The sequence below is a fragment of the Lithobates pipiens genome, unplaced genomic scaffold, assembly GCF_037356315.1.
Source record: "Lithobates pipiens isolate NorthernLeopardFrog02 unplaced genomic scaffold, aLitPip1_a1.2 Scaffold_10, whole genome shotgun sequence".
NCBI classification, from domain to species: Eukaryota; Metazoa; Chordata; class Amphibia; order Anura; family Ranidae; genus Lithobates; species Lithobates pipiens.
This window is the reverse complement of record NW_027507686.1, coordinates 910,193-932,729: the sequence shown is the minus strand read 5'-3', so window position 1 is coordinate 932,729 and position 22,537 is coordinate 910,193. Positions and strand designations below refer to the sequence as shown.

The following is a 22,537-nucleotide window of genomic DNA, read 5'->3' as shown; positions in this document are numbered from 1 at the left end:
TTCACCCGGGCCTCCATCCACCTTCACCCAGCCTCCATCCACCTTCACCCAACCTCCATCCACCTTCACCCAACCTCCATCCAACCTCCATCCACCTTCACCCAACCTCCATCCACCTTCACCCGGGCCTCCATCCACCTTCACCCGGGCCTCCATCCACCTTCACCTGGGCCTCCATCCACCTTCACCCGGGCCTCCATCCACCTTCACCCAACCTCCATCCACCTTCACCCAGCCTCCATCCACCTTCACCCAACCTCCATCCAACCTCCATCCACCTTCACCCAACCTTCACCTGGGCCTCCATCCACCTTCACCCAACCTCCATCCAACCTTCACCCGGGCCTCCATCCACCTTCACCCAGCCTCCATCCACCTTCACCCAGCCTCCATCCACCTTCACCCAGCCTCCATCCACCTTCACCCAACCTCCATCCACCTTCACCCAACCTCCATCCACCTTCACCCAGCCTCCACCCAACCTCCATCCACCTTCACCCAGCCTCCATCCATCTTCACCCAGCCTCCATCCATCTTCACCCAGCCTCCATTCATCTTCACCCAACCTCCATCCACCTTCACCCAGCCCTTAATATTTATATGAATCGGATTATTTCTTAGAGGCAACAATTCACCTTTGTATTACCACAAAGAGATTTATTGCTCTACTGAAGAAGTGACAGCCAATGACGTGACCTCACCTCATACTTATCAATTTCTTCCCTGTCCAGAGATCGGGTAACTGAAAGGAATCCGGTGTTGGCGTCAATGGTGAAAAGCCCAGCTGGGGGCCTGTCGGCTCCTTCTCCACTTATAGAGAATTTTATATTCTTGATTTTTGTGCTCTGAGTCGAACGAATCTGTAAAATGAGAATATGATACAATATTATTGAACATACGGCACAGGTGTGGATGTCCCCCGAGTGATTGTACAATAAGACGTGTGTGTGGCCAACTTTACCGCTCTGGTTATTAATCACATTGACTTCCCCACAATGCTGCCGCAAGGCTGGAAGCGCACGACCCTCTAAAATGTCTTCCTAAGCTGCAGAATTTCAGCATCCTTCACTGATCTTTTGTCAGGGCTGGGCTCAGCCCTTCCTTATCTGAGCTGTCGGCTAATTGCCAGCTCCTATCTCTATCCAAAGCGACTCACCTGTTGATGATCCTGCTCATCAGTCCTGCCTACTTAAGCTGTCCAGTCCAGAGGATCTCTGCCTTCACCTTGGTCAACATCACAGAGACTATCTCCTGCGATCCTGTTCAAGACTTGCTTTGCTGACATTCCTTCTGGCTCCAGATCCTGCTCGCTGTTCCATTACATTGATCCCTGACATCTGGCTTGGCTGACTATCCGTTCCGGTTCCTGAACTCTGGCTATGTTTTGACTATGTCTGTTCTTTTTTCTTTTATTATTAAACAAGTGTGATTTATTGTACTTCTGTCTCTGCCTGATTTCATGGTTTCTGACACCAATAGAGGGTTGCCCGCATATTTGTGCCACTATTGTGTTTTAAAGAGGTTGCAAACCCTCGTGCAGCCTATGCATTAAGGTGCATTAAGGGGGCAGTCACTGGTCCCCCAGCCCCCCCCCCCCGTTTACTTACCCAATGCCCTTCATCTCCTTGGCGGGGACGCTCTGTCCCTCTCTCCACAGGCTCTTGATTGGATAGATTGATAGCAGCGCAGCCATTGGCTCCCGCTGCTATCAATCAAATTCAATGACGCGGGAGCCAGGGGGCGGGGCTGAGTCCTGCATTCATGTCTATGGACACAAATGCTGGACTCAGGAGCGCCCCCGCAAGGAAACACCCCCCCCCCAGGAGAGAGCTTCTCTTAGGGGGTTATCTGATGTGGGGAGGAGCCATTAGAGCCACCGGGGGACCCCAGAAATGGACGATCGGGGCCACTCTGTGCAAAACGATCTGCGCAGTGGAGGTAAGTATGATATGTTTGTTATTTTAGAACAAAGAAAAAACGAACCCTTACAATCACCTTTCATTCTGCCCTCGCAGCTTCACCACCCTTACCTGGACAACGCGTTTAGGAAATGGTCCCTTATCATTCTCAGCGATTGCCACCGGAGGGATCGTCAAATCTCTCTTCTGCCTCTTCAACAAATGGGAACTTTCCTGTAAGAAAGAAAACCGAGTCTTGATGTCACGTGGAATGGATCACATGCAGAATCTCGGTGATGTGGTACCTTTGGGTCTTACTGAATTGGTTGAGTGAACTTTGTAGACCGACCATCTAGGAAACCACCTACTGGGTGTATATATAATGTATACTGCAGGTGATTTTTTTGGTGTTTTACATTGTGGCCAGGTAAAGATTTGAATTTGGTAAATCTAGGCACAGGCTGAGGTTGTTTCCGGTATTTATTGTTCCAGAAACTGAGCGAGAACATTAATGGGCACCTGATACAATCTCTGTACAATGTCCTTTAGATTTAACAATACTATGGAATGGGGGGGGGGGGGCACCGTATCCAATCAGGCAGGACTTTGCACTACATTAGGGGTGTCCCACCCATGACCCGCGGGCCACATACGTCCCCAGAGAGTTCAGCGTGTGGGCGGGGCCTGCTTGGCGGGATGCTGTGCAAACAAAGTAGATGTGGCAGCTTCCAATGACAAGCCTGGCAAATGCATGGAGGGGTGCAAACCCAATGATGGGTGTGTCCAATGAGGTGATCCGCTTCCTGTGTCCTGGGGCTGTCATATCCCAAATCTACCCACCAAAAAGTTCTCTATGGAACATTCCAGGGGCCGAGGTAAGTCCTTGTTCTAAATATAAAATAAACCTTCATTTTTCTGCAGCCTGAGACACATTAATGGTATATTGGAGGACGGGGGAGCTGGAATGTCAAGAAAAAAGTACATTTATATGTAATCTTGTGAGCTGCTGCATCAAAATCGAAATTTTGTGCTAAAAATGTATGTGGCCTAAAGTGATACCAACGTCTTTTTTTTTGTTTCTTAAACCACTTAAGGACCGCCTCACGCGATATACATCGGCAGAATGGCGCGGCTGGGCCCAATCACGTACAGGGGCGTTGCCCTTTAAGCCCTCGTACACACGGTCGGACATTCCAAAGGTAAATGTCCGATCGGACCGTGTTGTCGGATAATCTGACCGTGTGTGGGCTCCACGGACTGTTTCCGTCGGAATATCCGACCGGCAAAGTTTGAGAGCTGGATATAAAAATTTTCCGACAACATGATCCGATCGTTTGTAGAGAATCCCGATCGGACAAAGCGCCACGCATGCTCAGATCAAATTCCTAGACCAAAGCTATTGGCTACTAGCCTGAACGTAGTCCCGTCCTAACGAAATAACGTCATCACGCTACGAACGGATTTTCCGACAACTTTGTCACTTCCGTAGAAAACAGTTTCGGACAAAATCCGACGGATTTGGTTGTCGAAATGTCCGACCCGTGTGTACAAGGGCTAACTGTGGACAAGTGTGGGGTGTAGCAAGATGGCGGCGATGGCACGTCACTTCCGTAGAAAACTCACAGACCGTGTGTATGCAACACCAGTTTCAGACAAAATCCAACAGATTTTGTTGTCGGAACGTCCGACCCGTGTGTACAGGGGCTAAGAGCCCAGCCGTGGATCGAGCGCATCGCTGCCGGCGCACTCGTTACCTGGCCCTGAGCTCCGTGACCGTGGGCCGCAGGACCTACAGACCGGGTCACAGAGCTGAAGAACGAGGAGAGGTCTGTGTAAACAAACATTTCCCTTTGCTTCCTAGTGAGGCTGTCATAGGGAACGACGATCAGTGACATCACACGCCAAGCCACGCCCCCTACAGTAAAAAAAAAAAAACACACACACAAGGTTACACTTAACCCCTACACTGCCCCTTGTGTTAACCCCTTCGCTGCCAGTGACATTTTTACAGTAATCAACGCATTTTTAATCGCACAAATTTGTCAAAAATGTCCGATGTGTCCGCCATAATGTCGCAGTCACAATAAAGATTGCTGATCGCCGCCATTACTAGTAAAAAAAAAAATTTGTAATAAAAATGCCATAAAGCTATCCCCTATTTTGTAAACGCTATAACTTTTGCGCAAACCAATCAATAATCGCTTATTGCGATTTTTTTTTTTTACCAAAAATATGTAGAAGAATACGTATCGGCCTAAACTGAGGAAAAAAAAAGTTTTTTGATATATTTTTTGGGGGATATTTATTATAGCAAAAAGTAAAAAATAATGCGTTTTTTTCAAAATTGTCGCTCTATTTTTGTTTATAGTGCAAAAAATAAAAACCGCAGAGGTGATCAAATACCACCAAAAGAAAGCTCTATTTGTGGGAAAAAAAAGGACGTCAATTTTGTTTGGGAGCCACGTCACACGACCGCGCAATTGTCAGTCAAAGCGACGCAGTGCGAATCGCAAAAAGGGGCCTGGTACTTTGGCTGCAAAATGGTCCGGGGCTTAAGTGGTAAAAAATAAAACATGTGATACTTCCCTCCTCTGTGATGGTTTTGCACAGAGTGACCCCCGATCCTCCTCTTCTGGGGTCCTCTTCAGTGCTCCTGGCCCCTCCCTCCTGTTGAGTGCCCCCCACATAAAGCAGCCTGAAATGGGGGAACCCGGGCCGAGCCACAGGTCCCTGTGTCCATTCCGACACGGAGCCTCGGTTCCGCCCCGCTCCCTCTCTCTCCTCATTGGCTAACTGATTTGATTGACAGCAGCGGGAGCCCCTGATGCCGCTGCTGTGTATCGGCCAATCAGGAGGGAGAGTCCTGGATGGCCAAGGCACTCGTGGACATCTCTGGATCGAGAGGGGGCTCAGGTAAGTATTAGGGGGTGCTGGGGAGGCCGCTGCACACAGAAGACTTTCTATCTTAATGCACAGAATTCATCTTCTGTATTTACAATCCCTTTAATGAGGAAATAAAAATGTTGTGTATCGCTCACCCCGCGCACTCTAACAGACACGTGTCCCCCTTCTATGGATAACCAATGGGGGCTTCAATGCACTCCGCCTCAAAAATGATGTCACTATTATATATATTATATATACCATCAATAAATAATCCGTGTCAAATAATATGTGCCAAATAGTGACTTGATATAAGCATATACAAAAAAAACACATTATAAATAAATATATATATAGATATAGAGAGAGAGAGAGTCACATTTGGCTTTATACACTAAATTACCAAAAGTATTGGGACACCTGCCTTTCCATGCACATGAACTTTAAAGTGGAGCTTCCGCTCATTGGAACCCTCCCCCCTGAAAGATGCCAATTGTGGCAGTACAGGTATCTGCACCCACTTCCGGCATAGATATCCGCTGAATCTGCAGAATCTACGCCCCTTTCCGAAGGTCCCCCACTGCCTGCTGGGAAACACACGGATCCCAGAGACAGCGGGGACCATCCTTATTGCGCAGTGCGACTCACGCATGCGCAGTAGGGAACCGGGAAATGAAGCCGAAAGGCTCCACTTCCTGATTCCCATACCCAAGATGGCGGCGGCAGCACCCGAGAGACGATCGAGAGATCGGCTTCGGGTGCCGACATCGCGGGCGCGCTGGGCGGGTAAGTGTCCTTATTTTAAAAGTCAGCAGCTGCAGTATTTGTAGCTGCTGGCTTTAAAAAAAAAAAAAAAAACGGCGGACTCCCGCTTTAATGGCCACCCAGTCTTAGTCCGGAGGGTTCAATATTGAGTTGGCCCTTTGCAGCTATAACAGCTTCACCTCTTCTGGGAAGGCCGTCCACAAGGTTTAGGAGGGTGTCTATGGGAATGTTTGACCATTCTTCCAGAAGGGCATTTGTGAGGTCAGGCACTGATGTTGGACGAGAAGGCCTGGATCGCTGTCTGCGCTCTAATTCATCCCAAAGGTGTTCTGTGTGGTTGAGGTCAGGACTCTGTGCAGGCCAGTTAAGTTCCTCCACCCCAAACTCCTCATCCATGTCTTTATGGACCTTGCTTTGTGCACTGGTGGGCAGTCATGTTGTAACAGGAAGGGGCCGTCCCCAAACTGTTCCCCCAAAGTTGGGAGCATGAAATTGTCCAAAATGTCTTGGTATGCTGACGCCTTAAGAGTTCCCTCAACTGGAACTAAGGGGCCAAACCCTGAAAAACAACCCCCCGCCATAATCCCCCCTACCCCCGCACCATAATCCCCCCTCTGACACCATAATCCCCCATCCCCCCCACACCATAATCCCTCCACCATAATACTCCCCCCTCACCATAATCCCCCCTCCTCCCCTCACCATAATCCCCCCACACCATAATCCCCCTCCACCCCTCACCATAATCCCCCTCCACCCCTCACCATAATCCCCCTCCTCCCCTCACCATAATCCCCCCTCCCCTAAATGGTTTGGACCAGTGCACAAAGCAAGGTCCATAAAGACATGGGTGAGGAGTTTGGGGTGGAGGAACTTTATTGGCCTGCACAGAGTCCTGACCTCAACCCCATAGAACACCTTTGGGATGAATTAGAGCAGAGACTGCGAGCCAGGCCTTCTCGTCTAAGGCCGCGTACACACGCGCGGACTGTTCGCCCAACTTTGTCCGTCCAACAGTTTCGGCAAACAGTCCGCTCAAACTTAGCATGGACGGACATGACCACACACGATGAACGAACAGTTTGCTGAAACCGTGCGCGATGACGTGAACGGCACGTACGACGGGACGAAAAATACGACGTCCTATACACTGCATTATAGCTTTCGGCGTGAAAATCCTTTCTGAGCATGCGCGCAACTTTGTTTGACGAACAAGCCTACACACGGGCGGACTGTTCGCTCAAACAAGGTTTCAGCGGACAGTTTTTCGGAATTTCCGAAAAACCTTGTCCGTCCAACTGTCCGCTAAATCTGTCCGCTGAAGCCCACACACGAGCGGACTGTCCGCCCAAACACTGTTCAGCGGACAAAGTTGGGCGAACAGTCCGCCCGTGTGTACGCGGCCTTACATCGGTGCCTGAACTCACAAATGCTCTTCTGGAAGAATGGTCAAACATTCCCATAGACACCCTCCTAAACCTTGTGGACGGCCTTCCCAGAAGAGGTGAAGCTGTTGCAGCTGCAAAGGGCCAACTCAATATTGAACCCTCCGGACTAAGACTGGGGGGGTCATTAAATTTCATGTAAAGGCAGGCGTCCCAATACTTCTGGTAATATAGTGTATATGTTTTTTTTAATATCTGTTTACACGCATATAAAGTCACTATTTGGTAGATATTATTTGACACTTATTATAGAACAGTGACATCATTTTCAAAAAAGTGATTTTTGAGGAGTGATTGAAATTGGCAAAGTGTAGAGCAGAACCAAATGGTTACTACTCTCCAATCCAACAATCATAGGACAGAAGATCGGAGAGGAGCTTCCCCATCACTCCGATGTTCTCTTTTATTCATTACCTGGACACAAAGCTCCCCTCCCCCATTCACTAGACTCCCCCCCCCCCCCCCCCCCCCCATACTATCAATCATCAAATCAGACCTAAAAATATGGAAAAATCGTTTTGTTCATGTGCAGAACCTTATTTGTCCACAAGATGGCAGTGTAAATTCCATTAGTTGAGCTGTGACTGATTGTAGGCGTCCAGGACTAGTCTGGGAGATGTAGTCCATCCCGGGGGTCATCAACCCTGTCCTCGGGGTGTAGCGTCATATTCGGTGACCCATCGCAGTTTGCTACGGAAGTGACGTGCCATTGCCGCCATCTTGCTACACCCCACCCTCGTCCACTGTAAGGATACACTGAGAAGGGAGAAAGCGGACATCTTGTTACACCCACCGGAGTTTTGCATTTTACACATATTGTAGGGTGACCAGACATCCCTGGTTTCCGGGGACAGTCCCCAGATTGAGGACACTGTCCCCGAACCAAGTCTGTCCGCGGTTTTGTCCCCGGATTGGATTTGAACAGGGGCTGGGGCAATTTCACAGACAGTCAGCGCAGAAAATCTGAATTACAACCCCCCCCCCAACCCCCCCGCTCTGCCGCTCCTACTAGCTTAGGGGGTGGGGTGTATTTTTTTCATTATCTGTGCCCCTCTCTGATGATGAGGTGCTGGTCGGATCGGAGAGAATATTTCTTCAGTTTCCGGCATATGCCCGTTCCGCTCCTGCTGGCATGTTCTTCTGCCTTGGCTCAAGTCCCGGCCAGCCGCCTGCCCATCTCCTTGCCTTCCCTGGCAGACGGAGTTCTAAGTCTTGTATTTTACCATATAAACTGACTTTACTGTTATAAATACGTGTAAAATGCAAAACTCCGGTGGGTGTAACAAGATGTCCGCTTTCCCCCTTCTCAGTGTATCCTTACTATGGACAAGTGTGGGGTGTAGCAAGATGGCGGCGACAGAACGTCACTTCCATAGAAAACTGCGATGAGTCGCCAAATGTGTTGAGCCGGCCAGGTTTTATGTATTACCTTGGGGGAAATGCAGACTTGCAGAGCGGTGCAGGACATGATGTGCGGAGAGGTGCAAGACATGAAGTGTGGAGAGGTGCAGGACATGAAGTGCGGAGAGGTGCAGGACATGAAGTGCGGAGCGGTGCAGGACATGAAGTGCGGAGCGGTGCAGGACATGAAGTGCGGAGCGGTGCAAGACATGATGTGCAGAGCGGTGCAAGACATGATGTGCGGAGCGGTGCAAGACATGAAGTGTGGAGAGGTGCAGGACATGAAGTGCGGAGAGGTGCAGGACATGAAGTGCGGAGCGGTGCAGGACATGAAGTGCGGAGAGGTGCAGGACATGAAGTGCGGAGCGGTGCAGGACATGAAGTGTGGAGCGGTGCAGGACATGGCATGTGGAGCGGTGCAGGACATGGCATGTGGAGCGGTGCAGGACATGGTGTGCGGAGCGGTGCAAGACATGAAGTGTGGAGAGGTGCAGGACATGATGTGCGGAGAGGTGCAGGACATGATGTGCGGAGCGGTGCAAGACATGAAGTGCGGAGCGGTGCAAGACATGAAGTGCGGAGCGGTGCAGGACATGGTGTGCGGAGCGGTGCAGGACATGGCATGGGGAGCGGTGCAGGACATGGCATGCAGAGCGGTGCAGGACATGGCATGCGGAGCGGTGCAGGACATGGCATGCGGAGCGGTGCAGGACATGATGTGTGGAGCGGTGCAGGACATGGCATGTGGAGCGGTGCAGGACATGGCATGCGGAGCGGTGCAGGACATGATGTGTGGAGCGGTGCAGGACATGGCATGTGGAGCGGTGCAGGACATGGCGTGTGGAGCGGTGCAGGACATGGCGTGTGGAGCGGTGCAGGACATGGCGTGCGGAGCGGTGCTGAGGTCATGGTATACATGATGACCACATAGACCGGATGGGGTTGAGTGGCGATATTTTCATGCATGGTGCTGGGTGGTGACATTTTTCGCCTGCGCCCCATTCCTGAGTACCAGTCGGAATATATAGAGACTCTTTTTTTTTTCTTGGAGCGGCACAACAAGTTTTGGCTTTAAAGCTCCGAGGCCTCACCTGTCCCACGGCGCCGCCGCTCTCCATTTGCGGTCATTATTGGGGAGTTGGGGGGGGGGGGGGGGGGAAATTTCACATTCGATTTTCTACACAGTGATCTGATTTTATCTATTTTGACCTTTTTGCATTTAAGTCATTTTATGTAGAAAATGTCGGTACACGTTTGGGTGTATATAATATATATATAGAAAATATGACTGTTTAGATATTTAATATCTTTTAATGTGGTGGAGGAATCTTATCAATATCTGTTGCAATGTTTATATTTTCTGATATAAGTGTAAAGACAAATAGATGAACAGATCTGTGGTGATTGTATCGTTATGTATTTCCATGAATTGTATGATATATGGTACATTCATCAACTCTCGATTTGTAGAATTCACACAACGTTTACATCTGTGTGATCCTCAAGGCCCTGACGAAGCGGAATCACCCGTGAAACGCGTTGGACATTTTCTGTATAACCTGCTGGGAACCAGCACATCCCTCAAATTGCATCATTAAGACTCTGAGGGACAATTAGAGCTCCACTTTGTTTTATTATTTGTTTGAAATATATTTACATCTCTCTTCTGGGGTGTTCCACGCTCACCCCACCCCCACACAAAGGCTTTAAAGATTAACTTTAGTTTCTCCTCTTGATTGGTTTCAGCCCCACTTACCTGTCTCGGAGGGTTGTCCAGGATTCCGATACTCACCTGCCCAGAAGATCCAGCATTGGCCGGCCGCACTCTGCGTCCTGTGCCGCCATCTTGGTCCACCTTGACAAGCACATCTCCGCCCACCAACCAGCTGGTATTCCCTCCTCCTGTATATGTGATGAGGAGTCCCGGGAGGCCGCGGGGACACCTCGCTGAGGAAAGAACGGCGGGGGATGGGCAGGGTGAAGGTCCTCTTTAAATAAGGCCAAATACCAAGAGGAGTGTCGGAGTTCCCCTTTATCCTCCTGCACTTTATACAAGACGTTCGATGATACATTGTGACCGTATTTATCCTCGTGGCCTGCAGAGGGTCACGTGGATTTGGAAGAAGGAAGAGAACACCGCCATGGCTTTACACAAATTCATTTATTTAACAAAAAAAAAAAAAAGTCTTGATCTGAGGAAGAGAGAGAAATGGAAGGAAAGTTCCATTCTCCCCAGAGAACGTTCGATCGTTCCGCAGGGAGCTCAGGAGAGAGTAAAGAGAAAAGAGGATATAATTAGAAGTGGTCCCTCCACACCTCAATCTCACCCAGCTCTGCTCTCCTGCACCCGCCAATCACCGATTGATTCATTTCATGTCTCCGCTTCCAATGTATTCCCTGAAGTCAGCAGTGTGCGGCGCTCACCCAGTACACGTGGCAGTTTGTGGAGCTCGATTTATATGGGGGTGTGATATTGGAGATATAGGCCGGGTTCACATAGGTGGGTGTGACCGGCTCTCATGGGGGGTCCGGGGCGGCCGCTGATTCCAAAAGGGTCCCGTGTGCGTTTTTGGGTTGGGCTCAGGTGAGAATTCAGGCCAAAATTTGGACCTGAACCAGCGAATTGAAACGCACCGGACTCCAGGGCCACGCCCACACCTATGAGAACCCGGCCTGATTTGTCAGCTGTTTTTTATTTTCATCTTTTTAAACATTTATTGGAGTTGTAAATTGTTTATTAGGTGAGTGCAGATCAATTTATTGGTTTATTATACATTATTATTACTCTATAGAGCAGCTGAACATGTAAAATGAGATCAGGTCCAGCAGGTCCGGGTATCAGACCGTGCAGATCGCACGGCCCGGTCCTTACATGTGCTGGCTGCATTGGTTTTCTTTATATTCACTTGGTGATCCCGCCAGTAACAATCGTACCATCCTCAGGAGAACCATTGTGCAAAAAACTGCAGCTACCACCATTTTATTCTCCAGGGTGTCTGTTTTCAGATAATGTTTATATAATCTTCAGGCCTTATCTTAAGATGATTTTTTTTAAACTTACAGTATCTGACAATAGTCAGTACACTCCTAAGTGAAAATGTCCAAATTGGGCCCAAAGTGTCAATATTTTCTGTGGCCACCATTATTTTCCAGCACGGCCTTCACCCTCTTGGGTATGGAGGTCAGCAGAGCTTCACAGGTCATCACTGGAGTCCTCTTCCCCTCCCCCATGATGACATCACAGAGCTGGAGGATGTTGGAGACCTTGTAACACTAACGAGTCACATGACACTGGGGGAGGGAAAATGGCTAATTGGGCCCAATTTGGAGATTTTCACTTAGGGGTGTACTGACTTTTGTTGCCAGCGGTTAGACATTAATGGCTGTGTGTTGAGTTATTTTGAGGGGACAGGAAATTTACACTGTTATACAAGCTGTACACTCACTACTTTACATTGTAGACAAGTGTCATTTCTTCAGTGTTGTCACATGGAAAGAGAGAAGAAATGTCACTGAGGGGTGTACTTACTTTTGTCAGATGCTGTATGTGCAATAAAAACCCCAAAAGTAAAATCTCTTTTTAGCCCCCCTAAACTGATATCCAGTGACAGGACGGGGAAGATTGTGGGTGGATCCGCTCACACGGGCGATCTGATCAGCAGGGGATCGATCGGCTCATCGATCAGAGCGGGGGGGGGGGGGTGAGCAGCCCACACACGGGCGGACCCCGCTCTGCTGTATGGGGGGGTCCGGGAATAATTGGACTCTGCTGCCTCCCATCCACCCAACAGAAGAGGGGGCGGCGCTCCTCCATTTTTATTGGTGGGTCTGATCAGAGCCGGTGGGAGGCGGGTGTAGACAGATCCAGTCCATTTACACCCTCCGCTCCATAGGAATTCATCCAACCTTCCCATCGGATCCGCCTACAAAACTGACAGCTGGACCTGATTGGTTGGGTGTGTGGAAGGGTCCTTTAAAGATAACTGAGACAATGAAGGGATTGGGAGTCGTCAGACACCTATGAAGAGTTCTTCCTATGAAGAGCGAGCTACCTGCTGCTCCCCCTCGTTCCACACAAACACTGTCACCGAGTATTTCTTCCCGGCGCCGTCCCAGGCATTCAGCACGAAGCTGACGGATCCGTCATGGATGGGTGACCTGCCTCTTCACCGTCACCTTCCCGTCCGGGGAAGACTCAGGAATCGCGTGTCATCGGAGGAGTAGAGAGCCCGGGGCCCCGAGGAGCAAGGATCGAAGGTCACTGCAAGAGGAAAAGAAAAGGGAACCCTTTATATCCTAATATCCGGGTACAACCCGTCCCCAACGCGTTTCACCTCTACAAAAACTCTCTGCGCCCCAAAAGAGAGACGTCTGAACCCCCTTCAATACCGGACACTCCCCCCAATACAGACACTCCCCCCAATACCAAGACAACTCCCCCAATACCAGACACTTCCCCCAATACCGGACACTCCCCAAATACCGGACACTCCCCCCTCCCTAATACCGGACCACTCCCCCCTCCCTCGGACACTCCCCCCCTCCCTAATACCGGACACTCCCCCTCCCTAATACCGGACACTCCCCCCCTCCCTAATACCGGACACTCCCCCTCCCTAATACCGGACACTCCCCCCTCCCTAATACCGGACACTCCCCCCTCCCTAATACCGGACACTCCCCCCTCCCTAATACCGGACACTCCCCCCTCCCTAATACCGGACACTCCCCCCTCCCTAATACCGGACACTCCCCCTCCCTAATATGGACACTCCCCCCTCCCTAATACCGGACACTCCCCCCATAATACTGGACACTCCCCCCATAATACTGGACACTCCCCCCATAATACTGGACACTCCCCCTTCCCTAATACTGCACACTTCCCCCCAATACTGCACACTGGAATTGTAGTTCCTGAACAACTGGAGGATGAAGACCCCTGATCTAATGACATGGAATGATGGGCTGTGATTGGCCCTGTCTGTAGCATGTGATCAATGTGACCAATCACAGCTAGCGACACAATTGTAAACAATGGATGGCATGCAAGGAAGCCAACCATTATTTACAATTGTCATGTGATCTGCTGTGATTGGTCACATTGATCACATGGTAGCGGGCCGTGTCCCGCAGTGTGGACCCCCTGCAAGGGGCAAAGTAATTCTCTCCACTATTGTGGGTGTTGGCGATTTATTCTGAATTTGGTGCATTTGTTTAATCCCGCGCTCTTCTCCTAAAGGCATTCCCAACATTCTATCCATACGTCTCAACTTGCCGCGTCTGCAGAGTCAGCGATCGAAGTTCTGAGCGGGGAAGTGACAGACGTGAGATCTTCTATTATCTTCTATTATGCTAAATTCACATATTTCACCTTCCCTCAATAAATCCTTCCTCGACTGACCTCTCCGGTCATTAATAATCTTGTTGCGATTAATGTAATTTAACCCCTGACCTCTGAAAGATTTACCCCCCTCCCTTAATGACCAGGCCAATTGTTGTGATGCGGCACTGCGTTACTTTAACTGACAATTGCGCGGTCGTGCGACTCGTACACAAATCATATCGACGTCCTTTCTTTTGAGATTTCTTTTGGTGGTAGTTGATCACCTCGGCCGCTTTTATTTATTGCGCTATAAACAAAAAAAGAGCGACGATATTGCCCAAAAAAAAAAAAAAGTTTTCACTTTCTGCTATAAAACATCCAATAAAAAAAAAAACGAAAAAAAAAAAAACAATCTTCATCAGTTTATTCCGATATGTATTGTGCTACATGTTTTTGGTAAAAAATAAAATAAAATAAAATATAATCCCAATAAGAATATATTGATTATTTACAAACTAGGGGATATTTTATTATTTTTTACTAGTAATGTCGGCGATCGGCGACTTATAGCGGCACTGCGACATTGCGGCGACAAATCGGACGCTAAGTGACACTCTTAGGGAACCAGCGACACAAATACAATGATCAGTGCTAATACTATACACTGACACTGGCCGGGAAGGGGTTAACATCAGGGGCAATCAAAGGGTTCAATGTCTGCCTAGCCAGTGTTTGTGTGTAGTGTGGGGGAGGTGCTTTTACCAGGGAACGAGGTTGATTTTATTCCCTGCTTTGCAGAGACACAGAATATAATCCCCCCTCCCCTCCCCTCCCCCCCCCCTTCTCGTCTCACCCCCCTCCCCTCCCCCCTCTCGTCAGAACGGAGATTTGCCTTGTTCACAGATCGCAGTTCTGAGTCTCTGCCGGACGATCGGTGGGTGCCGGAGGACATCGAGTGCCGGCACCGGAAGATTCCGCTGTGTGTAATCGGCTGCTGGCGGTTTGCATGGGGAGGAATTCACTGCTATTGGACGGACCTTAAAGTGGGGTTCCCCTTAAAAAAAAAAAACAGCTACAAATACTGCGGCTGCTGACTTTTAATAATCGGACACTTACCTGTCCCGGGGACCAGTGATGCCGGGGGAACGAATCCCCACTCCTTCCCTGCTCCACGGCGCCGCCATTCTTACTGTGGGCACCCGGCTGTGGCTTCACAGCTGGGCACCCACTTCCGCATGCGCGAGCGGCGCCGCGTGCCGCCATTCGCCGCACAGTCATCTGGGACCTGTCACGTGTCCCAGATGACTGACATGAGGGAGGGGGCGGAGCTGAGCCCTACCTGCGCCGAGGGGAAGTGATGTCACGAGCCCAGGGTACTGAAGGAGGCAGATTACGAGTGACCCCCTAGCAACAGCTATTTAGAGGGGAGTTAAAAAAAATCCAAATGTGGGGGGGGGGGGGGGGGGGGGTATCGGGGGGGGGTGGTGGTTAGGTGAGCTGCCCCCACAATGTGCAGATATACCCAACATACCCAAATACGGAGTATGTGGTTTTCTTATGAAAATTTAGGGTCAAAGTTGAAGGGAGGGGGAGGGGTGTGCAATTCTGGATCGTTGCCCTGGTGCTGGATGTCCCGGTCCTGAACACATCCTATCCCTCTATGGCGTGTCCTGTATGTGCCCCTCCCCCCCATCATCTCACACAATCAGATCGCTCACCTTTCCCCAGGACTCTTCCTCGTTCCAGAACCTTGCGGGTCACGGTGAAAGCGTAACGCTGCTCGGTGAATCCCGGCTCACACTCCGCGCTTCCATGGCACACCTACGGGAGCCAATAGGAGAAAAGTCACCCAGTCCCTTCATAGGACACAATGTATACATTTCTTATCACAGAGACTCTTCTCTGTATCATAAATGACACTTTATGCATCAACTTACCTGCTGACCCAGCACCATCCACAGGCAGCTTCACTCTTCAGTAAGAGGAAGTTAAATCTAAAACAATCCGACTTCATCCAATTCCAGTGCAGAGGATGTTCTCCGATGACTTCCCTGTCTTTGCATAGTACTAAAACATGGAAGGAGTGGGGAGGGTCCAGCTAGGATTGAAGGAAAACCTCCCCCAATGGGGGCACTAGTTCCGGTGACACCCCGGGATTCCCTCACTGTGCAGGGATTTCCTCTCACTTCCTGTTTGCTTATGGGACAGGAAGAGAAGGAAAATCTCCCCCCCCCCCCCCATGGGACACAGATGGAAAAAAAAAAACCTGACAGGGGTCATACCCCTCTCTTACTCCATTCAAAAATTAAAACAAAAACAAAACAATAAAGTTATAATTCATGTAATAAATACGGACATTTCCGGTGTTTTGTCTCTTTTGAAATTGAAAAAGATTTGAGGAAAATGTAGATAATTGTGTCCAATCAGAGAACTTCCAGGTCTGTGAGGTGCCGAGGATCTCCTTTGTCTATACAGTGAGGGGGATAATATTCGATCGGCTGATGATTTTGTAGGTTTGCCCCACTGACAAAGAAACGATCGTCTATAATTTTATTGGTCGGTTTATTATAACAGAGAGAACAACAAAAATATCCAGTAAAACTAATTTCATAAAAGTTATAAACTGATTTGCATTTTAATGAGTGAAATAAGTATGTGAACCCCGATCAATCAGCAAGATTTCTCCCTCCCAGGTGTCTTCTATACAGGCAACAAGCTGAGATTAGGAGAACTCTTCTCTCTTAAAGGGAGTGCTCCTAATCTCAGCTTGTTTCCTGTATAGAAGACACCTGTCCACAGAAGCAACCAATCAGATTCCAATCTCTCCACCATGGAGACCAAAGATCTGCCCAAGGATGTCGGGGAGAAGATTGGAGACCTGCACAAGGCTGGAATGGGCTACAAGACCATCGCCAATCAGCTTGGTGAGAGGTGACAACAGTTGGTGGGATTATTATTCACAAAATAACGATGGATCTCCTCGGTCTGGGGCTCCATGGAAGATCTCACCTCGTGGAGGATCAATGATCAGGAGAACGGTGAGGAATCCGCCCAGAACTACACCGGAGAATCTTCTCCCTGATCTCAGCTGGGACCATAGTCACCAAGAGAACAATCGGTAACACACCGCGAGGGACTGAAATCCTGCAGCCCCCGCAAGATCCCCCCCGCTCAGGAAATCACATGTACAGGTCCCCCCGCTCAGGAAATCACATGTACAGGTCCCCCCGCTCAGGAAATCACATGTACAGGTCCCCCCCACTCAGGAAATTACATGCACAGGTCCCCCCGCTCAGGAAATCATATGTACAGGTCCCCCGCTCAGGAAATCACATGTACAGGTCCCCCCGCTCAGGAAATCCCATGTACAGGTCCCCCCCACTCAGGAAATCACATGTACAGGTCCCCCCGCTCAGGAAATCATATGTACAGGTCCCCCGCTCAGGAAATCACATGTACAGGCCCCCCCCCCGCTCAGGAAATCACATGTACAGGTCCCCCCGCTCAGGAAATCACATGTACAGGTCCCCCCCGCTCAGGAAATCACATGTACAGGTCCCCCCGCTCAGGAAATCACATGTACAGGTCCCCCCGCTCAGGAAATCACATGTACAGGTCCCCCCGCTCAGGAAATCACATGTACAGGTCCCCCCCGCTCAGGAAATCCCATGTACAGGTCCCCCCGCTCAGGAAATCACATGTACAGGTCCCCCGCTCAGGAAATCACATGTACAGGTCCCCCCCACTCAGGAAATTACATGCACAGGTCCCCCCGCTCAGGAAATCACATGTACAGGTCCCCCGCTCAGGAAATCACATGTACAGGCCCCCCCCCCGCTCAGGAAATCACATGTACAGGTCCCCCCGCTCAGGAAATCACATGTACAGGTCCCCCCCGCTCAGGAAATCACATGTACAGGTCCCTCCGCTCAGGAAATCACATGTACAGGTCCCCCCCGCTCAGGAAATCACATGTACAGGTCCCCCGCTCAGGAAATCACATGTACAGGTCCCCCCGCTCAGGAAATCACATGTACAGGTCCCCCCCGCTCAGGAAATCACATGTACAGGTCCCCCCCGCTCAGGAAATCACATGTACAGGTCCATCTGAAGATCACTAATGAACATCGAATGATTCCGAGGAGAACCGGGGGAAGGGTTGTGATCAGAGGAGACCAAAATCCAGATCTTTGTCATCAACTCAACTCACCGTGTTTGGAGGAGGAGGAGGAGGAATGCTGCCTATGGCCCCAAGAACACCATCCCCCACCGTCATACATGGAGGTCCTCTGACCCCAAGAACACCATCCCCCACCATCATACATGGAGGTCCTCTGACCCCAAGAACACCATCCCCCACCATCATACATGGAGGACCTATGACCCCAAGAACACCATCCCCCACCGTCATACATGGAGGACCTATGACCCCAAGAACACCATCCCCCACCGTCATACATGGAGGTCCTATGACCCCAAGAACACCATCCCCCACCATCATACATGGAGGTCCTCTGACCCCAAGAACACCATCCCCCACCATCATACATGGAGGACCTATGACCCCAAGAACACCATCCCCCACCGTCATACATGGAGGTCCTATGACCCCAAGAACACCATCCCCCACCATCATACATGGAGGTCCTCTGACCCCAAGAACACCATCCCCCACCATCATACATGGAGGACCTATGACCCCAAGAACACCATCCCCCACCGTCATACATGGAGGACCTATGACCCCAAGAACACCATCCCCCAAAGTCATACATGGAGGTCCTATGACCCCAAGAACACCATCCCCCACCATCATACATGGAGGTCCTCTGACCCCAAGAACACCATCCCCCACCATCATACATGGAGGACCTATGACCCCAAGAACACCATCCCCCACCGTCATACATGGAGGACCTATGACCCCAAGAACACCATCCCCCACCGTCATACATGGAGGTCCTATGACCCCAAGAACACCATCCCCCACCGTCATACATGGAGGACCTATGACCCCAAGAACACCATCCCCCCACCGTCATACATGGAGGTCCTATGACCCCAAGAACACCATCCCCCACCATCATACATGGAGGTCCTCTGACCCCAAGAACACCATCCCCCACCATCATACATGGAGGACCTATGACCCCAAGAACACCATCCCCCACCGTCATACATGGAGGACCTATGACCCCAAGAACACCATCCCCCACCGTCATACATGGAGGTCCTATGACCCCAAGAACACCATCCCCCACCATCATACATGGAGGTCCTCTGACCCCAAGAACACCATCCCCCACCATCATACATGGAGGACCTATGACCCCAAGAACACCATCCCCCACCGTCATACATGGAGGTCCTATGACCCCAAGAACACCATCCCCCACCATCATACATGGAGGTCCTCTGACCCCAAGAACACCATCCCCCACCATCATACATGGAGGACCTATGACCCCAAGAACACCATCCCCCACCGTCATACATGGAGGACCTATGACCCCAAGAACACCATCCCCCAAAGTCATACATGGAGGTCCTATGACCCCAAGAACACCATCCCCCACCATCATACATGGAGGTCCTCTGACCCCAAGAACACCATCCCCCACCATCATACATGGAGGACCTATGACCCCAAGAACACCATCCCCCACCGTCATACATGGAGGACCTATGACCCCAAGAACACCATCCCCCACCGTCATACATGGAGGTCCTATGACCCCAAGAACACCATCCCCCACCGTCATACATGGAGGCCCTATGACCCCAAGAACACCATCCCCCACCGTCATACATGGAGGTCCTATGACCCCAAGAACACCATCCCCCACCGTCATACATGGAGGTCCTATGACCCCAAGAACACCATCCCCCACCGTCATACATGGAGGACCTATGACCCCAAGAACACCATCCCCCACCGTCATACATGGAGGACCTATGACCCCAAGAACACCATCCCCCACCTTCATACATGGAGGACCTATGACCCCAAGAACACCATCCCCCACCGTCATACATGGAGGACCTATGACCCCAAGAACACCATCCCCCACCGTCATACATGGAGGACCTATGACCCCAAGAACACCACCCCCCACCATCATACATGGAGGACCTATGACCCCAAGAACTCCATCCCCCACCATCATACATGGAGGACCTATGACCCCAAGAACTCCATCCCCCACCGTCATACATGGAGGTCCTATGACCCCAAGAACACCATCCTCCCACCGTCATACATGGAGGACCTATGACCCCAAGAACACCATCCCCCACCATCATACATGGAGGACCTATGACCCCAAGAACACCATCCCCCACCGTCATACATGGAGGACCTATGACCCCAAGAACACCATCCCCCACCGTCATACATGGAGGTCCTATGACCCCAAGAACACCATCCCCCACCGTCATACATGGAGGCCCTATGACCCCAAGAACACCATCCCCCACCGTCATACATGGAGGTCCTATGACCCCAAGAACACCATCCCCCACCGTCATACATGGAGGTCCTATGACCCCAAGAACACCATCCCCCACCGTCATACATGGAGGACCTATGACCCCAAGAACACCATCCCCCACCGTCATACATGGAGGACCTATGACCCCAAGAACACCATCCCCCACCTTCATACATGGAGGACCTATGACCCCAAGAACACCATCCCCCACCGTCATACATGGAGGACCTATGACCCCAAGAACACCATCCCCCACCGTCATACATGGAGGACCTATGACCCCAAGAACACCACCCCCACTGTCATACATGGAGGACCTATGACCCCAAGAACTCCATCCCCCACCATCATAAATGGAGGACCTATGACCCCAAGAACACCATCCCCCACCGTCATACATGGAGGACCTATGACCCCAAGAACACCATCCCCCACCGTCATACATGGAGGACCTATGACCCCAAGAACACCATCCCCCACCGTCATACATGGAGGACCTATGACCCCAAGAACACCATCCCCCACCATCATACATGGAGGACCTATGACCCCAAGAACACCATCCCCCACCGTCATACATGGAGGACCTATGACCCCAAGAACACCATCCCCCACCGTCATACATGGAGGACCTATGACCCCAAGAACACCATCCCCCACCGTCATACATGGAGGACCTATGACCCCAAGAACACCATCCCCCACCATCATACATGGAGGACCTATGACCCCAAGAACACCATCCCCCACCATCATACATGGAGGTCCTATGACCCCGAGAACACCATCCCCCACCGTCATACATGGAGGACCTATGACCCTAAGTACACCATCCCCCACCGTCACACTTTGTAATCAGTTACAGTAACAGTTTTGCTCTTTTTGGGATAAAGATTTTAGATAAAGATAAATAAAAGCTGGTCATTGTAAGCACCCCTCTCAGTGGTAAATGGTTTGTCCCATCACTGTAATTCTGCAGTAGAGCTTGTGCTTTTGAAAAACAGACTTGCTGGCAGGATCACCAGATGAAAATAAAAGCAAAAATGGCGCCGTCACATCTAAGGATTGGTAACGAAGAATGTGACAATAATAAGAGAACAATGATGTTCTATTATAGGACACTCCTCTAATACTCCTCTCCTCTCGGAGTCTTGCAGTGAATGAGAAGTTTTGCGGATGACCCCCCCCCCCCACCCAGGGTGACCTATGAACAGCGATTCCCATGTACCCCCATCATAAGTTGCTGCAAATGATTTTGGTGGGATTTTAACCCCCCTCCTAGTGACACCGGCCATGCAGTATGGTGACAGAAGCTGCGATTATTGGGGGAAACATCAGAAATAAAGTTTTCTCACCTGAATCAGAAAGACGAGGAGAAGACAGCAGAGCTTCATCCTGGACACGTCTTCCAATAACTGGCTCTAGAAGAGTCTGAGAGCCTCCCCTCCCCCCTTCATAGGGATGTGGCAAGAGAGAAGCCCTCCAGATGTTTAAGTAATTACAGATGTGAGAGGGCTGAGCCCCCCCACCCAACCTCCCCCTCCCCCATCCTGCCCCACCATCCCATCCTCCCCCTCCCCCCGTCATGCCCCCCATCCCGTCCTACCCCTCCCTCCACCCCCCCCCCACCCGACCTCCCCCATCCCGTCCCCCCATCCCGTCCTCCCCCTCCCCCATCCTGCCCCCCATCCCATCCTCCCCCTCCCCCCGTCATGCCCCCCATCCCGTCCTACCCCTCCCCCCATCCTCCCCCCCCCTCCTGCCCCTCATCCCATCCTCCCTCACTGGAGGCTTTGGGCCCTAATCACAGAGAGATCTGACCGGAGAGTTACAAAACTTTGAAGTGGATCTTCTCGGCATCTGAGAACCTCAAACCAAAAACACTATTTAATTCATTTTTAATATTCAAAGCAAACTCCATCCATCCATCTCCATCCATCCATCCATCCATGTCTCCATCCATCCATCCATGTCTCCATCCATCCATCCATCCATGTTTCCATCCATCCATGTCTCCATCCATCCATCCATCCATCCATCTCCATCCATCCATCCATGTCTCCATCCATCCATCCATCCATGTTTCCATCCATCCATGTCTCCATCCATCCATCCATCCATCTCCATCCATCCATGTCTCCATCCATCCATCCATGTCTCCATCCATCCATCCATGTCTCCATCCATCCATCCATCCATGTTTCCATCCATCCATCCATGTCTCCATCCATCCATCCATCCATCCATGTCTCCATCCCATGTCTCCATCCATCCATCCATGTCTCCATCCATCCATCCATCTCCATCCATCCATCCATGTCTCCATCC

General features: G+C 50.6%; 1 protein-coding gene across 10 annotated transcripts in view; it reads right to left on the bottom strand.

Moving 5' to 3' along the window:
- LOC143926649 (cadherin-1-like) overlaps positions 1-21,681 on the bottom strand; it is a 39,688-nt gene extending 18,007 nt beyond the window's left edge. For 5 of the 10 annotated variants that reach the window (XR_013262115.1, XR_013262114.1, XM_077450600.1 and 2 more), the window contains exons 1-3: positions 21,565-21,680; positions 2,031-2,132; positions 702-860 (exon numbers count right to left, since the gene is read on the bottom strand). Coding sequence is in view for 6 of the 10 variants with exons in the window: in XM_077450600.1 (XP_077306726.1) it covers positions 702-860; positions 2,031-2,132; positions 21,565-21,603 (300 nt within the window). In the remaining 4 variants the exon portion in view is untranslated. Of the gene's footprint in view, positions 1-701; positions 861-2,030; positions 2,133-21,564 lie in introns of all 10 variants that reach the window. The other 5 variants (XR_013262111.1, XM_077450579.1, XM_077450613.1 and 2 more) reach the window with 3 other exon arrangements.
- Positions 21,682-22,537: the final 856 nt, after the last annotated feature.